The 25116-nt window shown below is 43.3% G+C and overlaps 1 protein-coding gene across 2 annotated transcripts in view; it reads right to left on the bottom strand.

Annotated features, from left to right (window-relative positions):
* The window catches only part of LOC110493905 (TOX high mobility group box family member 2), a 141347-nt gene that overhangs the window by 50969 nt on the left and 65262 nt on the right, over positions 1–25116 (bottom strand). For both annotated transcript variants that reach the window (XM_021568495.3, XM_021568497.3), the window contains exons 3-4: positions 20734–20793; positions 456–716 (exon numbers count right to left, since the gene is read on the bottom strand). In XM_021568495.3, the coding sequence (XP_021424170.1) occupies positions 456–716; positions 20734–20793 (321 nt within the window). The remainder of the gene's footprint in view (positions 1–455; positions 717–20733; positions 20794–25116) is intronic.

Raw genomic sequence — 25116 nt, 5'->3', positions numbered from 1 at the left:
TATGAAATGACCAGAGAAATGATTTACATAGCCTATGTTGTTAATGTAACATTTTACTATATTCCAAAAGTAAACAAATCTGAAGAGTAGGCAGTCTAGACAAAATAAAATAAAAAGCTTTCCCAAGAGCCAAACTATACACTGAAGGGCACGCTAACAATGTTCACGCTAACACAACATAAATTAGTTGTTGGTACTACCAAATGATGGAGCAATGACGAACGAATCAGTATCAGACAGACTACAAATACTGCTTGAAATATTTTTGTTTGAGCATTTGCTTTAGGCTGCCTGGTGTGCGAGGTTTGTACTTTTGGGACTTTTATATTGATTCCATTGTTTTGTATTGGTTCTAAGCTAAAAAATAAAAAAAAAGATTATATATTTGAAATGACTTTGAATAGTGTTTCAAACCAGCTGTGATATCAAAGCAAAACCGCCTGGGGGGTACTCACCGAGGGCATTTGGCTGGAGAGCAGGTGGCCATCTTGGGCCAGCATATTGGACATCATGAGGGCAGGCAGCTCCGGGTAGGAGTAGGGGTTGAGCAGGCCGTTGTGGTGGGCCCCTAGGGAGTGGCACAGGTAGCCCGACTCAGGGTCCATCAGGTGGAGCAAGGGGGGCTCGGGGTGGTTGGGAGGGGTGATGGGGGGAATCTCGTAGTCCTCGTCCCCCGCGCCGTTCCCATTGCCTCCTCCGCCCTGACCGGAATAGCTCTGGAAGGACAAACAGAGAGGGAGATGGTGTGAGATACTCTATTTGACTGTATATGTAGGTAGGTTTGCCAAGAGCAGTGTATGACTCAAGAACATTTGATGTACTGGGGGGAGGTCATTTGTGTCAGTCAGAGAACATATCATCTTGAAGAGTCAGATTATTTAATAAGGAAATAGTGCCCCCCACCCCACCCCAGAGATGGGAGTTCTAACAATGATAGAGGGTCAGTCCCCAATTACACCCTACCTATATGCTTCCTATTAAAAGAGTGTACTGGATAATGCTGTAGTATGAGCTTTCAGACATAACACCTCGGTCAGGCAAAATCAGAAATGTACATGTGCCTACAGTAAACATACAGAAACACAATTTGTTTTCAGAATAACCGTATGCATATCTGTGTATTCCTGTACTATCAATAGGTCCATCGTAGTGTGTGCTGCAATAAGGAAAAAGATGATTCTGAATTCTAGAGGGGGGAAAAAAATGGAAGAAATTCAATGGGGAACGAAAAAGCAATTTTGTCTGAGGCACTCTGACTTGACTCCCTTTGTAATGACTGAGTCAAATGAATCATCACAAATAATATTCCGGTGTCAGCCATTCAAGTTTTTAATATAATTTTTATGATTCATGTCTTGCCGTCCACATTTCAGAAATCAATTCAATATCATCTTTGTGCAGGCTGTCATCCTCTGCACTGGAGTGGTCATTTATCTCTTAAACAAATCCTTTCAGAAGAAAAAAAACAGGGCAAAGGCAAGGAAAAAATTATTCTCAGAGAGTTCTTTTCTACTAAGAGTAAATAACTCAAAGGTAGTAGCTAGCTACTGTAAGTACAATGACTTAATATCAACCCACCTACTGTGTAGCTTTTACAAAAAATGATCAAACAATCTAATGCATTTAACTGGGTATAATGTTAAGTAACCACTACAGCAGATGAAAGACAAACTCAACCCCCCCCCCCCCCCCCCCAAAAAAAAAAAACAGCCTCAATCTGGTCATGACCAAGGAAATTGTAATTGCAATGTATTACTTATTATATCGGAGGGATGTAGACATTGAACGAACACAACACTTAAACATGCTTTCATTCCCCCGCGACTAGTGAACATGAATGGAAGAAGGAAAACAATTTAATTGCTTCAATTGGATTTACTCTGTCCCTCGCATTGTCTGGAAAAGCGTGGTTATTAATTTTCTAAATTGTCCTTTGAAGACAGATGTTTTTGTAAACCTTTGGGAATCGTGTTATTGTTTGGTCTAATGCACAAGAAAACGAACATTTCCGGAGATTCAATTTCCCTCATAATTGTTGGAAGGAAACAAACTTGTCTTTTGTAAACATTGGGGCCATTGTGTGAAGTGAGACCCTCGTTGAATCCTTTGGGGAACTCAAATCTCCATGATCTTTCATAATCAGGCAGGCACTAGGTATTCAGGCTAAGTCCCAAATGACAAGAAATTCCCCTATGGGCCCTGGTAAAAAGTAGTACACTATATAGGTGCCATTTTGTACACTAGTACACTATATAGGTGCCATTTTGTACACTAGTACACTATATAGGTGCCATTTTGTACACTAGTACACTATATAGGTGCCATTTTGTACACTAGTACACTATATAGGTGCCATTTTGTACACTAGTACACTATATAGGTGCCATTTTGTATGCAGCAACAGTCTTAACCAGACATTCTTGTAAGTCTTGTCAGAACTTAACCATAAAAGGATCTGATACTATGCACTAGGGCTGTCCCCGACTAAAAACATTATTGGTCGACCAAGAGTTATGCTATTTTACAAAAGTGTATTTTTCCATATGTACAGTGGCTTGCGAAAGTATTCACCCCCTTGGCATTTTTCCTATTTTGTTTGCCTTACACCCTGGAATTAAAATGGATTTTGGGGGGGTTTGTATCATTTGATTTACACATGCCTACCACTTTGAAGATGCTAAATATTCTTTATTGTGAAACAAACAAGAAATAAGACAAAAAAACAGAAAACTTGAGCGTGCATAACTATTCACCCCCCCAAAGTCAATACTTTATAGAGCCACCTTTTGCAGCAATTACAGCTGCAAGTCTCTAGGGATATGTCTCTATAAGCTTGGCACATCTAACCACTGGGATTTTTGCCCATTCTTCAAGGAAAACTGCTCCAGCTCCTTCAAGTTGGATGGGTTCCGCTGGTGTACAGCAATCCTTAAGTCATACCACAGATTCTCATTTGGATTGAGGTCTGGGCTTTGACTAGGCCATTCCAAGACATTTAAATGTTCCCCTTAAACCACTCAAGTGTTGCGTTAGCAGTATGCTTAGGGCCATTGTCCTGCTGGAAGGTGAAGCTCCGTCCCAGTCTCAAATCTCTGGAAGACTGAAATAATTTTCCCTCAAGAATTTCCTTGTATTTAGCGCCATCCATCAGTCCTTCTATTCTGACCAGTTTCCCAGTCCCTGCCGATGAAAAACATCCCCACAGCATGATGCTGCCACCACCATGCTTCACTGTGGGGATGTTGTTCTCGGGGTGATGAGAGGTGTTGGGTTTGCGCCAGACATAGCGTTTTCCTTGATGGCCAATAAGCTCAATTTCATTCTCATCTGACCAGAGTACCTTCTTCGATATATTTGGGGAGTCTCCCACATACCTTTTGGTGAACACCAAACATGTTTTCTTATTTTTTTCTGGACACTCTTCCGTAAAGCCCAGCTCTGTGGAGTGTACGGCTTAAAGTGGTCCTATGGACAGATACTCAAATCTCCGCTGTGGAACTTTGTTGCTCCTTCAAAAAAAATAAGCAAACATGTTTGGACCTGAGCCCTAGGACCATGCCCCAGGACTACCTGACATGATGACTCCTTGCTGTCCCCAGTCCACCTGGCCGTGCTGCTGCTCCAGTTTCAACTGACCTGAGCCCTAGGACCATGCCCCAGGACTACCTGACATGATGACTCCTTGCTGTCCCCAGTCCACCTGACCGTGCTGCTGCTCCAGTTTCAACTGTTCTGCCTTATTATTATTTGACCATGCTGGTCATTTATGAACATTTGAACATCTTGGCCATGTTCTGTTATAATCTCCACCCGGCACAGCCAGAAGAGGACTGGCCACCCCACATAGCCTGGTTCCTCTCTAGGTTTCTTCCTAGGTTTTGGCCTTTCTATGGAGTTTTTCCTAGCCACCGTGCTTCTACACCTGCATTGCTTGCTGTTTGGGGTTTTAGGCTGGGTTTTTGTACAGCACTTTGAGATATCAGCTGATGTACGAAGGGCTATATAAATACATTTGACTTGACTTGACTTGACTTCAGGGTTATATTTGGTCTCTTTGTTGCCTCTGATTAATGCCCTCCTTGCCTGGTCCATGAGTTTTGGTGGGCAGCCCTCTCTTGGCATGTTTGTTGTGGTGCCATATTCTTCACATTTCTTATTAATGGATTTAATGGTGGGATGTTCAAAGTTTTTGATATTTTTTTATAACCCAACCCTGATCTGTACTTCTCCACAACTTTGTCCCTGACCTGTTTGGAGAGCTCATTGGTCTTCATAGTGCCGCTTGCTTGGTGGTGCCCCTTGCTTAGTGGTGTTGCAGACTCTGGGGCATTTCAGAACAGGTGTATATGTACTGAGATCACGTGACAGATCATGTGACACTTAGATTGCACACAGGTGGACTTTATTTAACTAATTATGTGACTTCTGAAGGTAATTGGTTGCACCAGATTTGATTTAGGGGCTTCATGGCAAAGGGGGTGAATACAAATGCACACACCACTTTTCTGTTATTTATTTTTTAGAATTTTTTGAAACAAGTCATTTTTTTCATTTAATTTTTTTTCCATCAACTTGGACTATTTTGTGTATGTCCATTACATGAAATACAAATAAAAATCCATTTAAATTACAGGTTGTAATGCAACAAAATAGGAAAACAGCCAAGGGGGGTGAATACTTGTGCAAGGCACTTGTTTGAATAAAATCAACTAAATGTAGGCTACTGAGCTTGTCTGATTCTTTAAGCACTGTGATTAAAAATTAAGACACACAAATTACTAAAGAGGGAGCCAGAGATCAATATAGCCTAACCAGAAGTGAAAACTCTGTTCCTAACCCTCCTCCTCCCGCTGACCATTGCTGCTGGTCTTCACAGATTCTGCCATTATGCTCCGAAAGTTGCCGGTAATAGGCTACACCAGTAACCTTTCCCATTTAGAGTGCCAAGTTATCATACCATTTCTACTGATCTGCGTGCCAGTTATGATTTTCAAATGCACATTTTTGTGGAACAGTTTCCTTTCATTTAAAAAAAATCTTCATATCTCAAAATCAATGTAATATGCTTAACAAAAATGATATCTAAATTAAAATGATACAAACCTAAAAGTAACTTCTGTTGCCATTTCCGATATGTAAAAATAGCCTACATAAAGCCAACAAATAAAAACACTGCAGCCTGCCGGTATAAAATATCCTGATAAAAATAAATAACCTATAAATCACATTGGCTACCCGTGGCATGTCTGCAAGAAACATTGCATCAACTATTAACTTGGTCCAGCCCGATTGTGCTAGCAAACTTGCAACATTGTATAAAATGTTCTGGGCCCTAATTTTCCGGTGCCAGTGAGCTCTGCACAGATAGACACAGCTGTGATCTATTTGCGCAAGGGATTTGAAGCAATCAGGTAGAGCTATTTTATAACGTTTACACCGGATCAGAGCATGACATTTTTTTCCTCTTTCATGCTGAGTGGTTATAGAAAGGGAGAGAACTGGAAAGATTTCTCAAATAGCCTAAATTGAGGAACTATTTTCATTCTGGATGTAAAAACAAACGTTTGTTTACTTGCTGTTTAAGGCGAGGGGAAAAAATGACATTAAGAAGCTATACAGTGACGGTCAAGACAATCATTAAAAAAAAGTCTCACAAGTGTATCCTAGGTTGTGCGCTCTGCTCTGCAAGCAATGTGTCCATTTCGACAGTGACAATGGTAAGACTGTAATAATAATATATTGAATGCATTAACAGAAATGACTGTAACAAACCAAACATTAATTTGAAATTATGGGAAATTAACAGTAAGTCTACTACTGGTGATACTGGTGTGACATCCCTGTGGCCTCCGCAATGGATTAGTCCACTGAGACAGGCGTGAAAACAGACAGACATACATTTAAAAAAATGTATTTGCAACTGCTCGACTAAAAAAAAATATTGGTCGACCAACATCCTATCAACCAAACAAACCAGTCGACTAAATGTGGTCAGTCCTATGCAGTCATCACTTATCTTAAGTATCTTCTATCTTATGTTATATCTTAAGTACAAAAGGGATGTTCATCAACTGTGACCAATACTCTTTGTTTTCTGATTGTAAAAAAATACTTATTCCAATCAAATACAAATCCTTTGCTCGGTTAAATGTTTTTCAGTTGCATAAGTGAGAGCTAGTGAATTATATGTGTCACACGTTACATTACTCTGAAGCCTAGTCGGATGCACTTGATGATAAAATGTAAATATCAAGGACGTTCCCAGTTGAATAGTTGCGAGATAAATAATTCATATTCTATTCAGAGTGAGATTGCAGAGCCAAGGTATACTCCAGTTAATGCATACTCTTCACCCCTTCCCCTTTAAAAGTCAAATCTAAACAATGGCGTATGCATGCATGTGTTTGATAGATCATATAGGCCAGTGTCTGTCCTCCTTGTATGGTGACGACTCCAACAAACGCATATCCACGGTCTCTCTAAGTGCTTCTTCTCTCAAGGATTCCATTCTAATGCACAGTGCCATATTTTATTACACACAGTACAAGTATGTAGGCTTCACTCTCATAAAGGGGAGGGAGCTTCCTTCTTGATCAATAGTGTTAGCTTACCATTTGGGAATATATTTCTGGGTGAATAAGTAGAAAGCGTTGCCCACGTCCCAAATGGCATCCTATTGGCACCGGTTGGGCCCTGGTCCAAGGTAGTGCACCATATAGGGAATCGGGTCCCATTTCAGATGCAGACATTCTGTTCCGTCTTAATTAAGTGTAGAGGTCTTCGGAGAGTTCAGCGCTAATTTGAATACACCTTTCATTTAATAGAAACAGATGAACAGACAGTTGGTGTGGGGATGGAATGAGAGGGAATATATCATTGATTGGGAAGCTTTCCAGGTTATTTTTTGTTGGCACCAAGCTAACTTTCCACAACACTGCTTCACTAGCTCGGCTCATCTAATGGGACTTATCTGAACAGGCTTTGTTCAGTTGTCAAGGCCGTCAGTATCACAGATGATATCTAGCAGATGATTTGAAGTCAAAATAACATATATTTGGACAACTCATTTTCACAAATACAGTGTCTTATAAACCCATGTGGGCTGGGCATCCTGAAGATGCAAACCATTAAAATAAAATAAATATATGCAAATATAAACTCAGCAAACTTAACATGTGTAAATATTTGCATGAACATAACAAGATTCAACAACTGAGACATAAACTGAACAAGTTCCACAGACATGTGACTAACAGAAATGTAATAATGTGTCCCTGAACAAAGGGAGGGGGGGTCAAAATCAAAAGCAACAGTCAGTATCTGGTGTGGCCACCAGCTGCATTAAGTACTGCAGTACATCTCCTCAAGGACTGCATCATATGTGCCAGTTCTTGCTGTGAGATGTTACCCCACTCTTCCACCAAGGCACCTGTAAGTTTCTGGACACTTCTGGGGGGAACGGCCCTAGCCCTCACCCTCTGATCCAACAGGTCCCAGACGTGCTCAATGGGATTGAGATCTGGGCTCTTCGCTGGTCATGGCAGAACACTGACAATCCTGTCTTGCAGCAAATCACACACAGAATGAGCAGTATGGCTGGTGGCATTGTCATGCTGGAGGGTCATGTCAGGATGAGCCTGAAGGAAGGGTACCACATGAGGGAGGAGGATGTCTTCCCTGTAAAGCACAGCGTTGAGATACAGGCCTCGGTGTAACGGTCATTCCTTCGACGATAAACGCGAATCCGGCCATCACCCCCGGTGAGACACAACTGTGAAGTGAAGAGCACTTTTTGCCAGTCCTGTCTGGCCCAGCGATGGTGGGTTTGTGCCCATAGGCGACGTTGTTGCCAGTAATGTCTGGTGAGTACATGCCTTACAACAGGCCTACAAGCCCTCAGTCCAGTCTCTCTCAGCCTATTGCGGACAGTCTGAGCACTGATGGAGGGATTGTGTGTTCCGGGTGTAACTCGGGCAGTTGTTGTTGCCAACCTGTACCTGTCCCGCAGGTGTGATGTTCGGATGTACCGATCCTGTGCATGTGTTGTTACACGTGGTCTGCCACTGCGAGGGTGATCAGCTGTCCGTCCTGTCTCCCTGTAGCGCTGTCTTAGGGGTCTCACAGTACGGACATTGCAATTTATTGCCCTGGCCACATCTGCAGTCCTCATGCCTCCTTGCAGCATGCCTAAGGCACGTTCACACAGATGAGCAGGGACCCTGGGCATCTTTCTTTTGGGGTTTTTCAGAAACAGTAGAAAGGCCTCTTTAGTGTCCTAAGTTTTCATAGCTGTGACCTTAATTGCCTACCGTCTGTAAGCTGTTAGTGTTTAAACGACCGTTCCACAGGTGCAAGTTCATTAATTGTTCATGGTTCATTGAACAAGCATGGGAAACAGTGTTTAAACCCTTTACAATGAAGATCTGTGAAGTTATTTTAATTTTTACGAATTATCTTTGAAAGATAGGGTCCTGAAAAAGGGACGTTTTTTTTGCTGAGTTTACATTTTTACAAACTTGTGGTAATACATACTGTGCATTCAAAAGTATTCAGACCCCTTGACTTTTTCCACATTTTATTATGTCACAGACTTATTTTTAAATGGATAAAAAAAAAAAAATCTTTATCAATCTACACACAATACCTCATAATGACTAAGCAAAAAAAAGATTGAAATATCACTTTTGCATATGTAAGTATTCAGACCCTTTACTCAGTACTTTGTTAAAGCACCTTTGGCAGCAATTACAGCCTCGAGTTTTCTTGGGTATGACGCTACAAGCTTGGCACACCAGTATTTGGGGAGTTTCTCCCATTCTTCTCTGCAGATCCTCTCAAGCTCAGTCAGGTTGGATGGGGAGTGTCGCTGCACAGCTGTTTTCAGGATCTCTCCAGAGATGTTTGATCGTGATGATGCTGTGTCCTTAGGGTCATTGTCCTGCTGGAAGGTGAACCTTCACCCTAGTCTGAGGTCCTGAGCACTCTGGAGCAGGTTTTCATCAAGGATCTCTCTGTACTTTGCTCCGTTCATCTTTCCCTCGATCCTGACTAGTCCCTGCCGCTGAAAAACATCCTCACTGCATGATGCTGCCACTATCATGCTTCACCATAGGGATGGTGCCAGATTTCCTCCAGACATGACGCTTGGCATTCAGACCAAAGAGTTCAATCTTGTTTTCTTCAAACCAGAGAACTCCAAGAGGGCTGTCGTGTGCCTTTTCCTGAGGAGTGGCTTCCATCTGGCCACTCTATCATAAAGGCCTGATTGATGGAGTGCTGCAGAGATGGTTGTCCTTCTGGAAGGTTCTCCCATCTCCATCAAAGGAACTCGCAATCTCTATCAGAGTGACCATCTGGTTGTTGGTCACCTCCCTGACCAAGGTCCTTCTCCACCGATTGCTCAGTTTGGCAGACGGCCAGCTCTAGGAAGAGTCTTGGTGGTTCCAAACTTCTTCCATTTAAGAATGACGGTGGACCGTAAATGTTGCAGAAATGTTTTGGTACTCTTCCCCAGATCTGTGCCTCGACACAATCCTGTCTCTGAGATCTACAGACAATTTCTTCAACATCATGGTTGGATTTTTACTCTGACATGCACTGTCAACTGTGGGACCTTAGATAGACAGGTGTGTTTCTTTTCCAAATCACGTCCAATCAATTGAATTTACCACAGGTGGACTCCAATCAAGTTGTAGAAACATCTCAAAGATGATCAATGGAAACAGGATGCACCTGAGCTCAATTTCGAGTCTCATAGCAAAGGGTCTGAATACTTATGTAAATAAGGTATTTTTGTTTTTATTTTTTAATAAATTTGCAAACATTTAAAAAACCTGTTTTTGCTTTTTCATTATTGGGTATTGTGTGTAGATTGACGAGGGGGAAAAAAAACAATTTATTACATTTTAGAATAATGCTGTAATGTAACAAAATGTGGAAAGAGTCAAGGGGTCTGAATACTTTCCGAATGCACTTTATATGCAAAGGAATGAAGGAAAGAAACTTGAATCATAATGTAGTATATAATATGTCACTTATCAGACGGCGCAATCCAAAGCGATTTATAATAGTCTTCGTATGGGTGGTACCAGCGGAAATGTAACCCACAAACTTGATGTTGCTAGTGCCATGCTCTAACCAACTGAGCCCCACATCAAGTCTGTATCATACACAATAAATGTATTATCATGGACACAAATTAAGATTATGAGTGATGAGTTGATTGTTGATATGTTATATGTTGTAGTCATTTTACTTGACAATTTGTTTTGATTCAAGTTTATTGTGAAAAACTGCTGCAGTAAGTGGGGATGCGGCTTACTATACATACTGTTTTGTTTCAAAATGGACATATCAATTGCAGATATTTCCTTCTGGCTGGGGGCAAACCCCAGACCCCCCCCCCCCCCCCCCCCCCCCCCCAAAACACCCATTTAAATTCAGCCATTTCCATCAGTATATACCATCTATCTGTTCTTATATACACCTCGCTAACTAGATGAGTCAGTGGAAAAGAAAACTATGTCAAGGCAGCGCCTCCACTCACGACACAGTTTGAGAGGAGACTTTCGACTTCCCAACGATTCAGCTGAGGGCCTGACCGACAGCACAGGGGGTTTGGGGCGTTGGGGTGGGGTGATGATGATGACAGATCTGCCTCACCACTAATGTGCACTTATCTGCCTATTGGAAGAGGTTTGTCAAATTGTGATTTATGCTTACACCCCACACCCACCCTCTTCCCCTTTCCACACCACCCAGAGTGCAGAAAACAAAGTCATAGTTATCTCTCGCTTTCATACGGCCTGTTTTTCAAGAAAAGAAAGGAGGAGGGTTATCTTGGGGAAGAATTTGGGTGCCTCATCCGTTTTCGTTCATGCTGACATTCCCCTCATAGAAAGCTTACGCCTCACAAATGATGCCATGGACAAGAGTAGAGGGGGGTTACATCACCCCTGTTGACTTTAGAGGGTGGTCTGTTCCATGTGCAGATATTGGGAAAAATTATGAGAAAATAATGTACCCGACAATATACTGTATGAGGGTATGGAACAGTCCTTCTCCACGACTGGGTGATGTCATGCTTTGCATTTTGGAAACTCAACAGCATCACCGTGAGCTAAGAAGTCCATGTGTGTCCTGTTTAGACAGCTCAAACCGTGGACAACCCTCTCCCCTATGTTTGTTTCTCTCTCTCTGTTTATCTGTCCCTCTCTCCCAGCCATAATACAGGCTTTAATTAAAGCCATCAGCTGTGTTCTTTTGCTACAATATCATGTCAAGGATATCAACACACCACAAAGAGCCTCCCCTCTCTCTCTCTCTCTCCATCCCATCGATCTCTCTCTCTCTCTCTGTTTCTCTTTCTGTTTCTCTCTCTCTCCCATCCCTCTCTCTCCCTCTCCATCTCTCTCTCTCCCTCTCCATCTCTCCCTCTCCATCTCTCCCTCTCCATCTCTCCCTCTCCATCTCTCTCTCTCCCATCCCTCTCTATCTCTCTCTCTCTCTCCCTCTCCATCCCTCTCTCTCTCTCCCTCTCCCTCTCCATCCCTCTCATCCCTCTCTCTCCCTCTCCATCTCTCTCTCTCCGTCTCTCTCTCTCCCTCTCCATCTCTCTCTCTCTCTCTCTCTCTCCATCCCTCTCTCTCTCTCTCTCTCCCTCTCCATCTCTCTCTCTCACTCTCCATCTCTCTCTCGCTCCATCTCTCTCTCTCCCTCTCCATCTCTCTCTCTCCAAACAGACTAGCTGCATTATTTACCCGTCACTCTGTTACTATTTGGACATTTGCGGAATCTGAAACCGTGGATCTAAGTTTCTGTCTGAGGAGGAAAGTGAGGCATCGCTCCAGCCCCAACACAGTGTCATGGGCTCATCTAGGAAATAATAACCATAAAAAATATCTAGTAGCTACAATGCTGGCTATGGCTATTTCAGATATGACAATGCCCCGCAATGCTAACAAGGCCTAAAGAATGAAAGGCGATGACAGATACAAAATGACAAAATGTCCCTTTTTCTTAAGCACAGATATGGTCCATTTCATCCTAGAGAAATTAGTTGATTACTAAACAATCGTGCTAATTGCAATCGTTTCTTTATTTTATGTCTCTTCCCTTCCTCTTGTCTCTCCCCTCTTTCCCTCTCACATCTCCCCCTCCTCCCTCTGTCTCCCAGCTTCTCACTCCTCACTCCTCGTCCAAGGTCATGAGGTCATAGTCATCTGATCATATGTCGGTTGCGATTAGAATCAGGCCTTTTGTGCCATGTCATATTTCATTACGCACAGGACTCATCTCCTGGGTCGTGGGGTCACTCTGATTTGATTGGCTGACAGAAATGATATAATTTGCATTTAACCCTAGGCGGTATGAGTTCGGAATGGCGTACTAATGCATTTGGCAAAGATAGAAGGCTGCCCCGGGAGTGACTAATTTGAAGTGGCACAACAACAGCGGAGTTAGGGGGGCTGAGCTATTGCACAACATGCTGGGGTTACATGGAGTGAGGTTTATTCAATAATAAACAACACAAAGAACTCTCTCGGCGTCTCTTTCTCCTTCTCTCTGGTTGTCTCTCTCTACTTCTCTCTCCCTTCTTCTAATGACACTTTGATTTGACTGGAAGAGGATGCTCGGAGAGGTTGGGGCTATCCCATCACTAACAGGTCATTATTGCAGTACACTGGAGTGGAACAAAACGTTGTTCAAACGTTCCCAGACGAAACGCAGAGAAGACTGGGCAGAGAGGAGACACTGTGCAGACAATGGAATGGGATTAATGAAGATGGACAAATAAAGAACAAATAAAGTTGGATGAATTTGAATTGGAGAATGATGGGGGCAGATGTTAGCCTAAGCTAGCAGAAATAGATTCTAGATTTAATAAGCGTTCGCTATTGTATTCTTAGCTCAGACTTGATGCAGTGGACAGAGAGTTCAGTTAATTCGCTCACCCCTCCGATAGTGATTGTGTGCAGATGCTTCGCAGTGTAAACTGTGTAAGCTCAAACACGATCTTCGCTAATGCAATCATAAGAATGCTAAGAAAACAAATGATCAGATACAGAAACAAAGCTCAGGTTTTGAAGAGTCAATTAGAGAGAGATTGTGACACACGTTCTGATACTGACGTGGGTGACAGGCGTGGGGGAAGGGGTCAAGGAAAGGCAAGGAGGGAGGGAGGGAGGGGATATGATTTCAACATTTCAAATGAGGACCTAAAATCAAACTTATTGCCTGACAGGAGGCATTCAGCATTATAAAGTCAAATTTGGCACACATATTATTTCTGCAGTATCCCCCTTGTCGCTTCTTATAGAGAGCAGCCATCTCTCTCCAGAGGAGGAATCTTTTTTACTTTATTCATTGGTTGCCCTGTCTCTTCTGATAGGCTTAACAGGGCTACTGCTGCTGTATAGTCGATGGAAGTGTCCCAAATGCCACCCTATCCCTGATACAGTGCATTACATTTGACCAGAGCCCTTTGGGCCATGGACAAAAGTAGTGCACTATGTAGTGAACAGGATGCTAATTGGGACGCAGGCGACGAGTTCCGTGCACCGTGCATCACGATAAACAAATCCAATGACATCAGCTCTTTTATATGGATTTCTATTTTATAATTTCACTATTTTTTTCAACACTGTTTTCACATCGAAGGTCAACGCTGGTGCGGTGCGAAAACAATGACGCCACTGTTTCTGATTCTGACTGACAAAGCCTAATTGTGCTGTTGTCGTGTTTTTTTTTATGTCTGGCGAATAAAAAACACACAGAAAGGACAGTTGGTGGATCTTTAGTCATTTATAGACAATTGTGGAAACTGACAATGAGGACGCTGACAGGACAGTCGTGTGGACACACAAATGTGTATTACACTGGTGATTGTTAGGAGTGTGTATGTGTGTGTGTGTGTGTGTGTGCGTGTGTGTGTGTGTGTGTGTGTGTGTGTGTGTGTGTGTGTGTGTGTGCATGCGTGCGTGTACAGTACTTGCACATATGCATGCAAGTCACAACAATAGCGTGCATTTCCACCATGGTATCACTGGGTTCTTAAGTGTCTCCCAGTCTTACAGGCCTGGAGTCAATAGTCAATGTGGCTGTGCATTGGCGATGGGCACATCTGCTGAAAACGGGTGCAAACGTCTGGGGTTTCGATCCATGGTGCCATTGTTTTTCCAAGATGCAGAGGGAGGGGACAGCTCTCCACCGTGAATGAGCCACTTATTCCTCAGCCATGATTGTACACACACTCTATGGTCGCGTCCCAATTGGCACCCTATTCCCTAAATAGTGCACTACTATTGACCAAGGCCCATAGGGAATAGGGTGCCATTTGGGATGAAGACTCCACGGCCATAACAGAACCCTTCATAACTCCGTTCAAGGTTTGGATGTAATTACCTGCTTTGAGCTAATATGACACTAGCTGTGAATCTAATGTGATGCTGTCAGTGTAAAAGTCTCACTAAAGTGAAACTAGAAGTTATTAAGCAAAACTTTGAACATAATTAAGAACATTCTACGACCCCAAACAGTAAATAGAAATCTATCATCGCATAGTGTGGAAAATATTATCTAATGCAATCCTGAATGACTGGCTCCTTATCAACCCTTATGGGTTGCATCCCAAATGGCACCCTATTCCCTCCCTATTCCCTATGGGTCCTGGTCAAAAGTAGTGCACTTGGGAACATGGTGCCATTTGGGACTAAGCCTGGTTTTCTGAAAGTCCTACAAAAACACATTAAGGCTGCCATTAGATTAATTTGATCACCTAACGGCAACATGGAAAATTGACATCTCGGCACGGCAAAGGGCCCTTACACAAACATACAGCTGTGCATTTATTTGCAGTCCCGTGTCAGTAAACTATTTCAAACAGAAGGCTTTTAATGGGTGAAAAAGGGAGACATTTTCCAAATCACTCTAAAAACAAAAGGCCACGGCGAGGGAGAGAGAGAAAGAGAGAGAGGGGGAGCTTTTTGTTGCAGCAACAAATATGCCTGCACATCTTTTTAGCTTTGTCTCCCACCCCTGCTTCGTCAGCGAACGGCCACAGAAATATTTTGGCAGCCTGCTCTTTGTTTTCATTTTCACAAAAGATGGAGGGAGCGAGAGAGAGAGGTGGAGGGGTAGTGGTGGTGGTGGAGGGGTGGTTGAGCGCAGTAGGGGAGAGGAGAGGAGGGGAGAGGAGGGTAGGAGATGGGAGTGGAGAGAGAGAGGTAGAGGGGGTAGAGGAAGAGAAGAGGATGGGGGAGGGCAAGGTTTTCAGTCTGCCACTCTCAGTCCCAGACCCAATCTAAACAGCGAGAGGAAGCTGTAAATCAAACTAATGCGACGGCCTGGTAATTCCTAGCAGCAGGGCCGGGGCGGTGGGCACAGACGAGGATCCCCAAATGGCGGGAGTTTACAAAACTGTGGCGGCACCGGCTTTAATCAGGGACAACGATCCAATGATACCGTCTCCCCCAATCAGAGCATTTCCTGTCAGTCACACAAGACCGATTTTGACCAATCAGGCGCGCAGACAGGAGATTGGGTTGCGGCCAACTAGCGAATTACCGATCTCATTTAGAAAAATGAGGAAAATGAACTTGAGCTCCTATAATTCTAGGGTTGTATCCCAAATGGCAGCCTATTCCCTATATAGGGCACTAATTTTGACCAGAGACTTATGTGCTGTGGTCAAATGTAGTGCACTATAAAGGGAATACGGTGCCAGGAATGTGACATCATAATCAGAGTGAGCACAAAGTCTACAATGTGTTATTAGATACATGTGCAGAGATAAAAATAAAAAAAAGGAGTGGATAGCTGTTGAAGGCTGTAAGGCATGGGTGTGTCTCCAATACCTAAGATGGTTTTCAATTACAATCACTGTGAATTTATTTTTTCTATATGAAAAACACGATTCTGAAACCTATACTATGCCAAAGCCGAACAACACAAAACATGGAATGCTCCCCCCAAAAAAGTGAAACTATTTTCAACTTGTACAAAAAGAAAACAGGCAGCCCCAACTTGAAATTAGACATTGCCAGAGGCTGCCTTTCGTCAACAGAGGGGGGGTACTGTAATTGTAATTGTACTACAGTGAGTCAGAGAAAATGCGCTTCACTTCATCATCAGGCCTTTCAAACGGGCCATCCAAATCATGATCCATAAGGCTTTTTTTTATTTGATGCTGCTAATGCCCAGACACAGCACCGCATACAGGCAGGCGAAGCCAAGCCGAGGAACGCGGTAGTGCCGTAGTGTTAGAGCGGAATGACTGGCGAAGGTACACTCGCTCTGCATGTACAACCAGCGGACCACTTGGCAGCCGTGGCGCTACAACAGGGCCAATCAATAAAACCTTGTTACACTAATTGCGAGATTATAATCTCCGCTAGCTACTTCGGCTGCATGTCCAAACAGTCCCTCCATTAAGATAATTATTCCTGCTACTCTCTCCCTCTCTCTCCCACCGATTTCCCCAAAACGTCTATTATGCTAAACAAATATTTAAATCGTGGGGGGAATGCATAAAAAGGGAATTTACTGTAGTTAAGGTCATATGGAGGATGACAGTGTCTTTAAAAAAAAAAAATTAACGCCCACTCAAGGGGTTAGACAGTTGTACTAAGCCCATGAGGCATTTGTAAGTGATGTTTTCAAGAATCAGTGGCTATATAATATATATCAAGAATTCAATTGACTATCATAAATGGCTGGAAATAGAACAGTGGGCCTTTAACACAAAATTAATACATACAAAATATCTTCATATTCTTCTACCTCAGTTCAGTTCAGTGCAAGAGTTTTTAACTCGAGTCTACTGAGGGAGAGAGGGACAGAGGGAGAGAGAGAGAGAGAGAGCACTCCCTGGGCCTTCCAGGAGCAAGCTACAATAGAAAAGTCAAGCTCACAGGCATTTAGTCCAGTCTAGAGGAATAGCTGGGGAGGGTTTTCATGTCAGGGCTAAGTCCCAAGTGACACCCTATTCCCTATGTAGCGCACTACGTTTTAACCAGAACTCTATGGGCCCTGGTCAAAAGTTGTGCACTATATAGGGAATGGCGTGCCATTTGGGATGCAGCTCATGTTCCCTGCTTGGTGCCGTATCGATCCGGTGCTAGGAGAGAGCGGAGTAAAGGGACACTCTCTGCTGGTTACTCTATTGTACACTGTTGCCACGACGATCGCGAGTGACCCTGGGCAGACAAAGGGCTAGTTGAGGCCGGGCCAGAGGCCTGACCTTGTCTTTTAATCAGCCCTGTTTCGACTGTCGCCAGAGAGAGAGCGGGAAAAGAGAGAAGAGAGAGAGGGGAAAGAAAGAGGCAGGTGGCGAGAGAGAGGAGACGAGGGAGGGGAAACATCTAGGGAGAGATAGATGGAGACAGAGAGAGCTAACTGGGGAGAGATAGATGGAGACAGAGAGAGCTAACTGGGGAGAGATAGACGGAGACAGAGAGAGCTAACTGGGGAGAGATAGATGGAGACAGAGAGAGCTAACTGGGGAGAGATAGACGGAGACAGAGAGAGCTAACTAGGGAGAGATAGGTAAAAGGTGATACAGGGGAAGGATATAGAGAGAAAGGACAAGTCGAAGAGTGGGAAAGAGATAGGGAGAGATAGAGGCAGAGCGTAAGGAGAGAGAAAGCTAACTGGGGAAAGATAAAATTAGATAGGGAGGGGAGGGAGGGAGGGAGAGCAAGAGAAAAAGAGAAGACAGAAATAAATAAGGGCCAATAGCAAGAGAAGAAAGAGTGAAATAGAGAAGTAGAGAGAGAGAGCTATAGAGAAGTCAAATGTCTACTGTTTGCTGATGTTCCTAGTCCTTCTGTCCCCAACCAAGGAGAGCATACAACAGTTTCTAGCACCTAGATCTTCCGCATAGATTCTGTCGGACCTGGGCCCTGACAGTAAATCTCAATAAGACAAAAATAATGGTGTTCCAAAAAAAATCCAGTTGCCAGGACCACAAATACAAATTCTATCTAGACACCATTGTCCTAGAGCACACAAAAAACTATACGTACCTCGGCCTAAACATCAGCGCCACAGGTAACTTCCACAAAGCTGTGAACGACCTGAGAGACAAGGCAAGAAGGGCCTTCTGCGCCATCAAAAGGAACATAAAATTCGACATACCAATTAAGATCTGGCTAAAGATACGTGAATCAATTATAGAACCCATTTCCCTTTATGGTTGTGAGGTCCGGGGTCCGCTCACCAACCAAGAATTCACAAATTGGGAAAAACACAAAATTGAGAATCTGCATGCAGAATTCTGCAAAAATATCCTCTGTGTACAATGTAAAACACCAAACAATGCATGCAGACTAGAATTAGGCCGATACCGCTAATGATCAAAATCCAGAAAAGAGCTGTTGAATTTTACAACCACCTAAAAGGAAGCTGTTCACAAACAGAGCCCCAGGACTGTAGCAAAATGAAACCCAACCAAATCATGAGAAAACAAAAAGAGAATTACTTTAACAAAAAATAGCAATGGTAGAATGCTATTTGGCCTTAAACAGAGAGTACACCATGGCAGAATACCTGCCCACTGTGACTGAACCAAAAGGAAAGCTTTCACTATGTACAGACTCGGTGAGGATAGCCTTGCTATTGAGAGAGGCTGCTGTAGGCAGACCTGGTTCTCAAGAGAAGACGGGCTATGTGCACACTGCCCAAAATGTATGACCATTTTAGAGACACACATTTCCCTCAGATTACACAGACCCACAAAGAATTTGAAAACAAATCCAATTTTGATAAACTCCCATATCTGTTGGGTGAACTACCACAGTGTGTCATCAGAGCAGCAAGATGTGTGACCTGTTGCCACAAGAAAAGGGCAACCAGTGAAGAACAAACACCATTGTAAATATAACCCATATTTATGTTGATTTATTTTCCCTTTAACTATTTGCACATCATTACAACACTGTATATAGGCAAACGATGACATTTAAAATGTCTCTATTCCTTTGCAAAATTTTGCGAGTGTAATGTTTATTGTTAATTTTTTATTGTTTATTTCACTTTAGTTCATTATCTATATCACTTGCTTTGGCAATGTAAATATATGTTTTCCATGTCAATAAAGCCCATTGAACTGAGAGAGAGAGAGATCTAGCTGGGAGAGCGATAGCTATATAGTGAGAGTGAAAGAGCTATGCTCTCAGCTAACTGGGGTCAGGTCTATGCGCATGGGAACAGTGGACATGACAGAAGATCTGACCCCATTTCTCTATGACTCATCACAGTGATCGAACTGAAACCACCACCATAGATAGTGGAGATTACCGTGCCCGATTAGCCGAAGATACACGGGCATTACAGCGAGATGATCTAGGCAGTTTCAGGCAGTTTGGAGGCGTCGGTTCTTTCCCCCCCAGAACCACTGACCCAAATACATTTTAATATAGTAAAAAGGATAAAATGGTAAAAGAACATACCAGTAAAAGGAAATGCAACAGACAGACGATAGAGAAGTTGAAGCCAGGAGAGGATTGTGAATTTCTAATGGATATTAAAGTACAGTATGAAGAGAGGCAGAAACTGCCTCTCCAATAGAAATCCCCAATCACGCTTGTAGGTGATGTGATGGCGGCGTTGGCTAGCTAACCACATGTGCAGAAACACATCACCGGGTCTAACCGTCGTCTCACGACTAACTGCGTATGTGCAGGCCGTCAAATCAAAGGCACTCCGTTGATATAAAGTTGTTTTGGATGAAAATGAAAACGTGTCAGTTTGTCACATTCACGAGGTTGGAGTAATAACATGTGATTTTTTCCCTCCCCCTTTGTTGTTAACTTTCTCAACTCAACCTAGATTTGAGCCAATGTCTTAAGTAGTTGAACTTCTCTCATTGACATCTCAGACCCCAAACCCCGGCCCGGTCTGCTTGGTCTGTTTTTACAAGCGTCCCCAGACGTTTCCCAATGTTGTGCCTCTGAGTTTAGAAACTCTGTGTGGATATGTTCTATATGTTGTGTTTCTAGGGTATGACCATCTCTATAAGTTAGAACAACAGTGCAGCGGGATCTGATAAGAGATATTCTTGGCCCACTCAAGTGATTGCAATTGACAAAGACAAGTGCCTCTCCCTGCTTTGTATGGCAGTGAGGCTTACAGCGAAATTCAACAAATCTCCCAGCTCAAACGCAACACCCATGTGTTTTAGTCCAGCTGCGGTACAACGCACTATAGTACAGAGCATACGCTGATGCATTCAGTCCTGTGTTCTCATGAATCTCATTGGACCCAATTATGTAGGACCCCCTTTCACAAATACAGTCCTCAAGGTCCCCACCACTTCTTCTAATCGGGAACTGATTCAGACCATGAACACTTTCGGGCCAATTCAGAGTTGAGATAAGCGGGTGCAACTCAAGACTTTGGTGTGAATCAATACATGTATGTTAATGGGAGACAATGTGAGAATATGAGTTAAGCGTGATGATCTCAAGTCTAATTATTACCCAATGTGAGTGGAATCTCTGTCCATTTAATGACAATCGATTAATGAACTACCAGGTATGGATCAGGAAAACCAGCAAATGCCCTGTACTTTGAGGCTGTGATTTGAATAACCCTGAACGTAGAATAGAGCTTTAGTTTCAGTCCACCGTGAGACCTTATCAAATCCGAGGCATGTCTGGTCATTTTCTAGTCCAGACATATAAAAAAAAAAAGGAAGCAGGTGTTTCATCAACAAAAATAAAAATGCCGACTCACCTGATTTGGGGAGAGAAACTCCTGGTTATTTTCATTCATGTACATGTTGTCACCATCAAACTGTAAGGGAAAAACAGAGAAACAGAGTGGGAGAGAAATCAGTCAGTTCATAGAAAGAAAATCAGTCAGCGCATAGAAAATCAGTCAGGGCACAGAAACCAAGTCAGGGCACAGAAACCAAGAGTCAAATTACTCCATAGTAGTCACCTTTAAACCACACTGGCTCAGTGGCTCTCGTGGATGTCAGTAATTACAGTTCATTAGAGCCCCATATAATTAGACCAGTCAGACTAGTGAAACTCACACTGCTCCGCTTGCCTGCAGCAACCCCAGTGTGTGTGTGTGTGTGTGTATGTGTGCGTGCGTGTGTGTGTGTGTGTGTGTGCGCGCGCGTGCTTGTGTCTGTGTGTGTATGTGTGTGTGCGAGCCTCAGTCAGACTCGTCTGTGACTTGGGCTGCCTTGTGTGTCACGCGAGGTGTTGATGAGGACGCCGGAGAGCTAATCACACCAGCACAAACACAACACAACACAAAACGGCAGTCAGGGCCCTACGGAGGCCAAGAGGGCACAACGGCCCTTTAGCACTTTCACACTCCGACAGAGAGAAAAAAAAGACCGCCAGAGAGAAGCCTCCATCGGGCCAGGGCCGGGTGGGCGAACAACAGCTTGCCCCTGAGCAAAGGGGGATGGTGGTTGATTAGTGTGGTGGGTGGGGGAGGGCGTGAGAGGGGCAAGGGGGGTTAGTGGAGGCCAATGGTGGCCGTTCTCGCTGTAGCGGTGATTAACACTCGGGTCACAGCCAGAGGTCGCGGCTTGGAATGCTTCACACTTCACAGAGGCCTCTCTGTTCTGTCTGCCACTAGTTGGCACTCGGCTTTTATGAGAAAGCAAAACACACGAGGGGAAGTCAGCCAAAAGGGCCTGTAGAGCTGCCACGGCTGTACAGTAAGGTCATTACATTCTGGTGGAGCAGTACTGTAGCGTAGATCTACACTGTTTTCAAACTGCCAAGAGATATAGGCTAAACAATGGAAGCTACTGTATAATGTAGAGGCTGAAAAACCACAGGCCAGTCCATAAGGATATTAGCCAAAGTTAAGCCTTTGAACCTGTAGAATTGATTCCAAAGTGGAGAGATGTAACAAACCATTCTTTAGTAATATAAACTGATATACTGACAGTAGGGGTGGGAAATATGTGCAATGAGCTTTACAGTACATATATTCCAATGTCGTTCCATTTGACGTGCTGTCAAACCCACCATTGCTACCGTACGAGGCTAGATGACGGCAATAACTAGCACTATATCATTTGTCTCCCTACTTCTCATCACTCTCATATTCATCCTTTAGATAGACTCGATGCTTTCAGCATAATGAGTTCTCCTTGAGGGAACCATTAGTCTGTGGGCCACAATCATTGGATGATGGTTACACACTGCAAGTAAAATTAAATCAATTTCTTCAATTACATCGGTAAGAAGGGAGAAAAGGCCATGAGTGCTTCTGAGTTCTCAATCAGGAAATGAATGGAGAGCAAGGGTAGCAATGAGTAGTTATTGGTGTTTTCACACATGACATGGGTCCTCTCAGAGCAACTGGAGATTGTTTGTGATATTTATATACAGTGCATTCGGAAAGTATTCAGACCCCATCCCCTTTTCCACATTTTGTTACGTTACAGCCTTATTCTAAAATGGATGAAATCCTTTTCCCCCCTCATCAATCTACACACAATACCCCGTAATGACAAAGCACTTCTTTTTTTATGTTTGCTAATTTACAAAAAAATAACCTGAAATACCTTATTTACATTAGAATCCAGACCCTTTGCTATGAGACTCGAAATTGAGCTCAGGTGCATCCTGTTTCCATTGACCATCATTGAGATGTTTCTACAACTTGATTGGAGCCCACCTGTGGTAAATTCAATTTATTGGACATGATTTGGAAAGGCACACACCTGTCTATATAAGGTCCTAATGTTGACAGTGCATTTCAGAGCAAAAAACTAAGCCATGAGGCCGAAGGAATTGTCAGTAGAGCTCAGAGACAGTATTGTCTCGAGGCACAGATCTGGGGAAAGGTATGTCTGCAGCATTGAAGGTCCCCAAGAACACAGCGGCCTCCATCATTCTTAAATGTAAGAAGTTTGGAACCACCAACACTCTCCCTAGAGCTGGCTAGCCGGCCAAACTGAGCAATCAGGGCAGAAGGGCCTTGGTCAGGGAGGTGACCAAGAACCCAATGGGCACTCTGACAGAGCTCCTCTGTGGAGATGAGAGAACCTGGGAGATGGGAGAACCTTCCAGAAGGACAACCATCTCTCAGCACTCCACCAATCAAGCCTTTATGGTAGAGTGGCAGACGGAAGCCACACCTCAGTAAAAGGCACATGACAGCTCGCTTGGAGTTTGCAAAAGGCACCTAAAGACTCTCAGACCATGAGAAACAAAATTCTCTGATCTGATGAAACCAGTCAGAATCGAGGGAAAGATGAATGGAGCAAAGTACAGAGAGACCCTTGATGAAAACCTTCTCCAGAGCGCTCAGGACCTCAGAATGGGGTGAAGGTTCACCTTCCAACAGGACAACGACCCTAAGCACACAGCCAAAACAACGCAGGAGTGGCATCGGGACAAGTCTCTGAGTGTCCTTGAGTGGCCCAGCCAGAGCATGGACTCTGGCGAGACCTGAAAATAGCTGTGCAGCGACACTCCCCATCCAACCTGACAGAACCTGAGAGGATCTGCAGAGAAGAATGGGAGAAACTCTCCAAATATAGGTGTGTCATGCTTGTAGCGTCATACGCAAGAAGACTCAAGGCTGTAATCACTGGAAAATGTGATGTGATTTTTATTTGTTATGAAAAATTAAAAATAAATAGATTTTTTAACGTAACAAAATGTAACGTAACAAAATGTGTAACAATTATGTCATCACAAGTCTAACAATGCATTATAGCCGCATCACAACGAATTATACCTGGATGTTTTTAGTAACTTTTTATCTATATACACAGGAAGTTTACATACACCTAAGCCAAATACATTTAAACTCAGTTTTTCACAATTCCTGACATTTAATCCAAGTAAAAATTCCTTGTCTAATGTCAGTTAGGATCACCACTTTATTTTAAGTATGTGAAATGTCAGATTAATAGTAGAGAGAATTATTTATTTCAGCTTTTATTTCTTTCATCACATCCCCAGTGGGTCAGAAGTTTACATACACTCAATTAGTATTTGGTAGCATTGCCTTTCAATTGTTTAACTTGGGTTAAATGTTTTGGGTAGCTTTCCACAAGCTTCCCACAATAAGTTGGGTAAATTTCGGCCCATTCCTCCTGACAGAGCTGGTGTAACTGAGTCAGGTTTGTAGGTCTCCTTGCTCGCACACGCTTTTCAGTTCTGCATACACATTTTCTATAGGCTTGAGGTCAGGGCTTTGTGATGGCCACTCAAATACCTTGACTTTGTTGTCCTTAAGGCATTTTTCCACAACTTTAGAAGTATGCTTGGGGTCATTGTCCATTTGGAAGACCCATTTGCGACCAAGCTTTAACTTCCTGACTGATGTCTTGAGATGTTGCTTCAATATATCCACATTATTTTCCTGCCTCATGATGCCATCTATTTTGTGAAGTGCACCAGTCCCTCCTGCAGCAAAACACCCCCACAACATGATGATGCCACCCCCGTTCTTCACGGTTGGGATGGTGTTCTTCGGCTTGCAAGCCTCCCCCTTTTTCCTCCAAACACAACAGTCGTCATTATGGCCAAACAGTTCTATTTGTGTTTCGTCAGACCAGAGGACATTTCTCCAAAAAGTGCGATCCTTGTCCCCATGTGCATTTGCAAACCGTAGTCTGGCTTTTTTATGGCGATTTTGGAGCAGTGGCTTCTTCCTTGATGAGCGGCCTTTCAGGTTATGTTGATATAGGACTTGTTTTACTGTTGATATCGATACTTTGTACTCGTTTCCTCCAGCATCTTCACAAGGTCTGCTGTTGTTCTGGGATTGATTTGCACTTTCTGCACCAAAGTACGTTCATCTCAAGGAGACAGACCGCGTCTCCTTCCTGAGCAGTTTGACGGCTGCGTGGTCCCATGGTGTTTATACTTGCATACTACTGTTTGTACAGATGAACGTGGTACCTTCAGGCATTTGGAAATTGCTCCCAAGGATGAAACAGACTTGTGGAGGTCTATAATTTTTGGCTGATTTCTTTTGATTTTCCCATGATGTCAAGCAAAGAGGCACTGAGTTTGAAGGTAGGCCTTGAAATGCATCCACAGGTACACCTCCAATTGACTCAAATGATGTAAATTCTTCTCCATTTTCCAAGCTGTTTAAAGGCACAGTCAACTTACTTTATGTAAA

This window comes from Oncorhynchus mykiss, chromosome 17, assembly GCF_057628025.1.
Source record: "Oncorhynchus mykiss isolate SJ-2025 chromosome 17, ASM5762802v1, whole genome shotgun sequence".
Taxonomy (NCBI): Eukaryota; Metazoa; Chordata; class Actinopteri; order Salmoniformes; family Salmonidae; genus Oncorhynchus; species Oncorhynchus mykiss.
The sequence above is the reverse complement of the archived record's forward strand: the minus strand, read 5'-3'. Positions and strand labels throughout refer to the sequence as shown.